At 33.1% G+C, this 9,518-nt stretch overlaps 1 protein-coding gene across 1 annotated transcript; it reads left to right on the forward strand.

Moving 5' to 3' along the window:
* The first annotated feature begins 5,860 nt into the window (after positions 1 to 5,860).
* LOC141509607 (olfactory receptor 2AJ1-like) lies at positions 5,861 to 6,814 on the forward strand. Its single transcript, XM_074219281.1, has one exon. It carries the CDS (start codon positions 5,861 to 5,863, stop codon positions 6,812 to 6,814), a length of 954 nt encoding a protein of 317 aa, XP_074075382.1.
* The last annotated feature ends 2,704 nt before the right edge of the window (positions 6,815 to 9,518 follow it).

The following is a 9,518-nucleotide window of genomic DNA, read 5'->3' on the forward strand; positions in this document are numbered from 1 at the left end:
AGATATGCTTCAGTTCCAACAGCAGTGACTTATTTTTCATGCATCCTTGGACTTTTTAGTTTTACTGGCAAGTGGGAAAGAACCAGAACAAGCATTTACTTTCTTCATTGTCAGACTATTCTTCCACCAAACCATTTTGCCAAAATGATCAGGCAAGTTACTAACAAAACAGGTTGGGAACATGAGTGTTTAAAATTGTGTCAGTGTTTTCTTAGTTTAGTTAATATCAAATGATTGAGTATTTTCTTGATTGAATATGTAACTACAGGTAAGGATGAGGGTAGACCTGTAGATAGAATACTGGGTCAGTTGGATTCTGTCTCTGTTTATTTTCTTCAAAATAATCTGATCACAAGGCAAGAATAACCATAGCAGAGACAGTAAAATCTATTTCAATAGTGCCTTGTAATTTTTAATTCATGCAGTACTAGTACTGAACCATAGTTTGATTCCTGACTTTTTACATCCTCCTTTCTCATGATCATCACAGCAAATGTGGGGTAGTTTTTATTATCCCGTTGTTATCAATGGTTTCAAAGAGGTTGAGACTGAGACAATAGTCTGAAGTCACATGATTATTCTAGATTCAATTCATTCATCAGACTCATTCAAGATTCCCATTCGCATAGGCAAAATTTCCCCTTATAGAATCCAAGGATCATGGCTTAAGAGTTGTAATGGATTTTAGAATTCACAATTTTCCTCCTTCCTTTTATTCTTTATATTTATAAACAAGAAAATTGAAGCCCTACAAAGTAAATTGAGTTGTTGATGGTCATGAAAATAGAAATTAACAGCATCATTAGAACTGAGAATCTCAAATTCCAAATCCAATCCTCTTCTCATTACACTCTTATCTTCTAATAAGAGGACAGTTTACATGAGCAGTATTAAAATGAAGCTAGTGTGCCAAACTGTTTGGAATGAAAAAACATGATTGGAGAAACAATCTAGCAATCAAATCAGTTTCCTTGATGATTGAATGGTTCTCTTTAGTTATTCTATCATCCTAAATACAAAAGCTGAGAGACCTTTGAGGTCAGTTTGTTAAACTCTATCCAATATAAGAGGATATGTAGTTATTCAGCCTCTTTTTGAATGACTCTCCTACCAGGAAACACACTAATTCAAGTCAGCTCTTTCCATTATTTCACAGTTCTCCTTTTCTTTGATATTTCTTCTTTTTTTTGCACTAAAATGCTTTCCCTGAAATATGCAACAATAGCAAATTCAACCTTGAATTTCTCTAATCCTCAGAGGTTTAGGAGTTAGGAGAAACTTCATAGATCCTGGAAAAGAATTGTTTTTACATGATTTCTATGTTTGCAGCTGTTAGATTCTTGCTTCTAGAAGAATCAGAGGTAAATGCACATAAGGACAAATAGAACAGGAGATGAGATAAGAATGTTAATTGGTTATCATTTAGATAATAGCTTCCAGTAATATTTGGGTCAGGAAACAGCAAAATGCTATATCCTTTAGTTAGAAATTAGTTATGTCTCTGCACCAATATGATTCAGTTTTTTTCTTTTTTTATGTCAATGAATTGATGGAATAGGGGAGAGGGTGACATTGCTTTCTCTATGTTACATGATATATTCTATTTAATCTGAGGAAAATGTAATTGATATTATTCCTTTCAACCTATGAGCCATTACTGAGACAATTGATGATGCCTGACTAATTTCTGTTAAAGGCAAAAAGATAATACTTCTCATGCACTGTTTGCTTAATTCAAAATATACAGTTTTATGTATTGGGATGGATTATCTGATTAATTTTATCAAGATAGGATCATAGACTTGGAATTGGAAGAAATATAGATACTAGTGATTCTAATGTTATGATCTGTGAAATTATAAGAATGTTAGGAATATAGGGTTACAATTATATAACAAATACATAGGCTAGATACAAAGTTTTCTCTGGGATTTACCCATAAACATATATGCAGAGATCATCCAAGATGGCCACACAGAAATGGGAAAGAAACTAGTGTTTTAAGAAAATCAAATAATAGAGAAAAATAATTAACCATCTGGGGGACTAACCATAGAATTATCTTATTTAAAACTGATTTATGAAGATTATTATCTATGTACAATGATTATTTGAACAGTGGCTCTATCTTCCTGGGAATACTGTTTTCTTTTGCCCTGCTCATTGTCCACTTATATTTGTAATTAATATAAGGGGAAAATCCTAATTTTTAACCTGGGAGCAAGGTCATTCATATCAAGCCTAGTATTCTGTAAAGGCAATTAATATTCTATCCAATTATAGTCATGAGAAATTATTCTTTCAAGTGCCTTTGTTTTACTAATTTTACTTAAATTTACAACTTAAATTTACAACTGATTTGTAACAGTGTTAGATGCTTTATTTTAATGTTTTGCTTTTTATTTCCCAGGGTCAAATAGATATTATGAAGTTGATAATGGATTTACATCCACCTCTTACTGTCTCAAAAATCTACTTTCTTTTTTTCTATAATTTGTCACATTCTACTAGGCTATGTTATCAATTTTAGAAAAATTAATTACATTTCTATATCTCTCAGAACAATATGGTCTAGAAATTCTAATATGAACTTTGATTCCTCCAGTAAAATACATTCTCTACCATCTCATAATTTTTTCCAATCAATTCCTTTTCATAAATGACTTAGAGGTGCTCCCCAAAAGCAGATTTTTATAAGATAGAAGAATGTATCCCAAAAATGTATCCCAAGAATCCCTTTGCATGAGGAAATAGTATCATAGAAGCATCATGTCTGGGAGAAACCAGAATTGCATTAGGAGGCTAATTTCCCTGAAAGCAAATTTGGTTGGCATTTCAGTTTTGATCAACATTGATGAAGAAGTAGAAACATTTCCAATCAGTTTTCTTCTTTTTTCTTAATTCCAGTGGCATTTATTGAAAGACATTTTGAAGGGAATTTTATGGAATTTGTATGATAGTATATTGAATTTATTGTGTTTCTAAATGCAACAATAAACTGATGTAAATGAGAAAAATTATTAAGAGAGTTTTTAGTTTCTACTGGGTGAAAGAGGAAGAGGAAACAATAGGAAAAGACAGGGTTGAGCTGAACATCACTAACAATGGAGAGAAATGAGATCTGATCAGTTTATATTTGGCTTTCTTTTTGCCTACCAAGGATAAAGACTTTATTGCTGGAAAGAATGTATGAAAAAATGAATAATAGATTTTTGTTTGTTAGAGTTAAAGAGGAGAAAGTATAGTAAGAGATACCTTTCCATGAATTTAATTAAGCTGACTTAAATAATCACAAGTTAAGATTGATATCATTTTAATATCCATTTTTACTGACAAAGATAATGTTTTGCTGTTTCCTTCTAGAGCAGAAAAATGTCTGTATAACCAAAGCCATAGTTTTTCCAGCAGCAATGAATGGCTCTGAGAGTTATTCTATAGGCAATACTGAGTGTTGTCCAACTGATACATTGGAATTGTGGTGCTAGAGATTGTAGAATAGCAAACAGATTGAATCACTCAGTACTTAAAGAAATTAAGTTTAAGTAACTCAGTAGACTGTCAAATACTGAAGTTGAAGCTGAAATACTTTGACTATATAATGAGAAGGTCAGACTCAATGAAAAATTCCCTTATGTTGAGAAAGAATAAAGGCAAAAGGAAAACAGGGTAATAGAGAGTGAAATGAATAGAAAGTGTCATGAAAAAAATCCACTTGAGCTTGGACAAAGTTTAGGAGATAATGTGTAATAGAAGAGTCTGACTTATAATCCATAGAGTCACTAAAAGTTTAACTTGACTGAATAATCAAACAATCACCATAGATAAATTTGCATAGAGTTTTGTAAGGATTGCAAAGTGTTTTCCTTAAACTAATTTGATAACTCATCACAACTCTGTGAGATACATTTTTCCCAGTTTATAGTGGAGAAAATAACTTCAGAGAACGTAAGTAATTTTATAAATGTCACATTTCTAGAAAATCACAGAATGAGACTGTATTTAAGACTGTATTTCCACTCTGCTTTTTAACTTATCTAATGACATTGCTCAGCTATAGAAAGAATTGATAGATGTGATTGTTGAGTGAATGACAGTGACCTTTGATACCTTGTGGTGAATTGGACAAGTACTAGAGTATTAGAGGAAGTCATATATTGGAAAAAATTTTGAAAACAATGGAAGAGAATAGAATCTGTGTCTTACAAGACAATGAACTTGACTTTAACTTGAGGAGCAATTTTAGAATACATGCAAGTATACGTACCCCCTGAAGCAAATGCAACTCATTTACATGTCTTGTTATCATCTCCCTGAAATCACAGTCTTCTTCAGGAACAAATGACAAATATCACATCATCATACCATCATATTCATATATATATATATATATATATATATATATATATATATATATATGTGTGTGTGTGTGTGTGTGTATGTATGTATACACACATATATGAATTCATGTTGGAAAATGTTGGAAAATTAAAACTTTAAGACAGTTTGAAAGATAGACTGGGCCTAAGTATTGTGTGATGGGGTGATTCTAAAAAAAGTTGAATAAGAAAAAATTAAAGGGAGTAGTCATATTTTTAAATGAGAAATGAAAAGAACTACTGCAGAGGATGCTAGTGGGGTTGTAGGATTGGAATGATGGAAACTTACTCTCATCTTGGCTGAATCATGAACAATGTGTACAACTGAAAATTTGAATGAATCTTCTGAACATCTAGAGAGGTAAGAAAGCTAAGAGACAGGGTATAGGGAAGGATTTTAGAGACCTGTATAGATTAGGATCCTGGAGGGTACAGCTGCAGGAGTGGTGTATGGATTCAAATGGGATGTTGGGAGACAGGGTGGCATTCATAAACTTGGAGTAGATGGGAAAGGAAGTTGAGGGTGGGGAGGGAAGGGGGGTGAGGAGGAAATAAAAGGTAACAGGGAAAGGATGAGAAAGAAAATAGTGATTAAACTATGTGGAAATTCAATAATAACTGTAAGTTTAAATAAGAATAGAATATTTTTTTTTTACATTTCTCTTTGTGTTAGGAAAGAACTGGCAATTGCAGGGATCACCATCAACTGAGGAATGACTGACCAAGTCGTGGTGTTTGGGTGTGATGGAATACTACTGAATTGTGAAAATTACTGAGATCAATGATCTTACAAAGGCATATAAAGTCTAGAAAAAATGATGAAGGGTGAAGTGAAAAGAAACAAGAAACTATCATATATAGAAGTAGAAATAGTGTTTTAAGATTGACATTGAATATTTTTATACTCTTTTATGAATATATTTGTTTTAATCTAGAATTAGAAAGTTAATTTTAAAAGATAATTGTCATGGTTATCATGAGAATCTTGATGATGATATGAACAAAAAAACTTTTCTTAGTTAAGGAAATTTTTACTGCTGGGGTGTTTGCATGTTTTCCAAACAAATATTTGTCCCCAACATTACATGAGTATATGATATCTTCATTGCTTTCAAAAATGTTCTATACTGCTAAATGAGAGGAAAGACTAGGCACTGAGAGGATGAATCAGCTTCCTGATTAACTGTAAAGTGAACTAGTCAAATAGGAAAAGGAACAGGCAGGTAGAACTAACCCAGATAAGCCACTTTCATCTTTTTCTACTATTCCTTCAATGAATTGATCATCCCAAGTACTCAGTTACTTCAAATAACTAATTTTATTGATTTCATTGAATTTCAATTTATTAACATAAAGCAATGAAATAACTTCTGAGGATAGTCATTATTTTATAGCCATAGACTCAGTCCTGGATTTTGATTATTCTGATTTTCCCTTTTGAAAATTTGTCTTTTGGACTACAGGAGAAAAACGGATTAATTCTGATGAGGGGGGGAAAGAATCAGACTTTTGCAAGTGAGTTTATCCTATTAGGATTATTGGATCCAAACCAGTATGGATTGTTCTTCTTATCACTTATTCTCATCATGTTTATGGCGGCAATAATGGGAAACACAGTCTTGATTCTTCTTATCCACCTTGACACCCGACTCCACACTCCAATGTACGTCCTTCTCAAACATCTCTCCTTCATGGATATCTTGAACATCTCCAATATTGTTCCCATGATGGCCATTAATTACATATCTGGCAGGAAATCCATCACATTTGCAGGTTGTGGCTACCAGATCTTCCTCTACGTCATCTTTGTGGGTGCTGAGTGCCTTATTCTCTCAGCCATGTCCTATGATCGCTATGTAGCCATCTGCCACCCACTGCATTACCCCATCCTCATGAACCATCGAATCAGTGTCTTTCTGGCTACTGGCTGCTGGCTTGGGGGCATCATCAACTCTATAATTCACACAACCTATGTATTGCTTCTTCCATTTTGTGGCACAAGGACCATTGACCACTTTTTCTGTGAAATTCCAGCAATGTTGAGACTCTCTTGTGTTGATACATCACAGTATCAAGAAATAGTCTATGTCAGTGCTGTATTCTTCTACCTCATTCCCTTTTCCATCATCCTTTTCTCATATGGTCAGATTCTCCATATCGTGCATCATATGAAATCTTTGGAGGCCCAGAGAAAAGCCTTCTCTACTTGTTCCTCCCACCTGGCTGTGGTTGTCATGTACTATGGTTCATGTATCTTTACATACATGAGACCAAAGTCCTATCATACCCCAGGTCAGGATAAGGTCATAGCCATCTCCTATACCATTCTTGCTCCCATGATCAATCCTGTCATCTATAGTCTCAGAAATAAAGATGTCTTATGTGCCCTGAAAAAGGTTTTTAGTAAAGTTCTTAGTCACAGAAATGAAAATTTTTAAAAAATTTGACTGAATGCCCATGGATGACATATTAGAACTGTGTAGAAAACATTCAAAATAACATTCATTCATTTTGCGTGTTGAATTCAATTACCTTTAAATATATGACAAAATCAACTAAACTAACTCATCTAACATCTCCATGGAAAGTCTAATCATTTGCTTTATTTATTTCATGTACTCTGGTACAATTTAGGCCAAAAAATGATGTTATAGTTCATGTTTCATTTCCTTCAGTGGGCAACAATCTGATTTGTACAAGGTAACAAAAGAATACTTAAAACCACCTGTGATCCTGCCTCAGATAATTACCTAGCTGTGTGGCCTTGGGCAAGCCACTTTAACCCCATTGCCTTGCAAAAACTAAAGAAAAAAATTAAAAAAATAAAACCACCTGTGATTCCTAGCATAATATTTTATCATATGATTGCATCAAAGATGCTATCAAATGGCATTTTTATTGGTAATATCTATTAACAGTACAACAATATCAGTCAATTCCACACTGGCCAACTATCTAGAATCAAGCAACTGCATGCTCAGCAGGGCTTATTCTAAAATAGCAAATTGTTCATGCATACTAACAGACACACACATATACATACACATACACATATACACACACATACATCATTGTTTTCCATTGAAAAAAGAAAATAGATTTCTTCTATTTTATATATATATATATTATATATAATTTATATATGATATATAGATAAGTAACCTGTGATGGTTGGTTGTAGATGAACTTGGGTTTTCCTTTTGAAATACTGAATATAATTAGCTAGGATTTTGGATGATTGATTTATATATGAATTCATCTCTCCACTTATATACAATGTAACCATTCTATAACTTTTCATCCTAAGATTTTTAAATTTATGGTATAATATAAATATTTCAAAGCTTAAAATAATTTTATATACTACATACATGCAGATATACAAATTCATATGTACATGTATATATGTATCTTGATGTTATTAATGTATATTTCAAGCTATCCAACTTCAGTTTCTCATTTTTTCCTGTATTACCAATTATATTCCTCTGCTACCTTTGATACAATTATTTATTTAAAAGGATATGAAGTCTTAGGGTTCCTGTACTGTCTACCTTTTCAATATTTATTCTTTGTGATTAGAATGTATTTTGTTCCAAGTAACCACTGTACTCTTCTCTTGAGTCCCCCTGCCACTTTTATTTCACCGTTTATATTCAGCCTTGTATAATTGCTCTCACAGACTATTTTCACTTAGGCATACAATGAGTTGAACAAAAAGGAAGAAAAGTCTGTAATCATTCTGAAGAGAGCACATTGATGATTCACCATCTCAACTGGGCACTTACTCTACTGGGATATCCGATTATATCTGACCTATCAACTCAATATCCTATTCTCCACAATTGCTCTTATAAACTTTTTCACTTATACTGCAGTTTACCCTCCTCCCTCAGCCCTCTCAGCTAAGATATTTATCTCATGTTTTACAGAAATCGAAAAGACAAGCTTTTTCCCCCCTCTTTTTTCTACATCTCACATCACTCCTATGTCTTTCCAATTACCTCCTCTTTCACATCATCTCACATGAGGAAGTAGCTTTAATCCTTACTAAGGCTAACCCCTTCACCTACTCAAAGAAACCATTTTTCCATTGTTCTCCAATAACTTGTTTCCCTTCTGTTATTCTTAACTTTTTTCTAATGTTAAATATTTCCCTTTCTATTTACTCATTTCCTACTGCTTATAAACATGCACATGTCTCCTCCATTGAAAAACAAAAACAAAAAACCTCACACACTCTTTCCACAATGATCATGTTTTATCTTCTCTGCCTTTTGTGTTTAGATTCTAAGAAAAGTTCAACTATAGTGCATAACTCTATTTGTAGTGATCAAACTAGAGTCTTCAAAGATCAAAACCAAAATAACTGAAAAAAGATCATTGATAGTGTGATTAATTTTTACACAAAGAATAGTTCAGCAGAGACCACAAAACCTTAAGAAAAGGGGGACCAATGATTGCTTTTTATTGGAAACTCCATGAATAAGATAAGCAAAATATTATAATTGTGTTAAATGAATTTCAGATATGATCATATAGTTTCCTTGGCAAATGGAATATGTTTCATTGAGATATATTTATATTATATAGATGTATTAAAGTCAATAAACAAGAAAATGGACAGAATAATTTTGTTGACCTATCAGTTCACGTCCTTTATCATTGAAGAAGACCAAAATGACATCACAATATTGTGGTCTTATGGCATATCTGGATGACAGATAAGACAAATATGAACTTGGAATGCTCTGTCAAAGACTGATTAAGTCCCATGAACACCTGGGGGAGATTATCTAAACTTGTGTAACTTCTGTTTCCTTTGAATAACTTCAGTTCTTCTTAGCTCATAGAGGATACACCCTCTCTGAGGGTGCAGTAAGCTGAGCAGTACTACGGCACTATCTTCCTTGCAGAATCAATACCAGACTTTTTAAGATAAACCTAGAGACTGTCCTTGTATCAATTTTGTCTAACCATCCTCAAGCCTCATGTGAGTTCCCCATGAAATAATCATTCTGGTAAGTGTACATTTCATATTTCAGTGATATGGCCAGTTCATTGTAGTTGTGTTCTCTGTGGCAAAGTTTGAATGTTTGTCAGTTTAGTTTGAGAAAGGACATCAGTGTCAGGTAGCTTATC

Source organism: Macrotis lagotis, chromosome 1 (genome assembly GCF_037893015.1).
Source record: "Macrotis lagotis isolate mMagLag1 chromosome 1, bilby.v1.9.chrom.fasta, whole genome shotgun sequence".
Classification (NCBI taxonomy): Eukaryota; Metazoa; Chordata; class Mammalia; order Peramelemorphia; family Peramelidae; genus Macrotis; species Macrotis lagotis.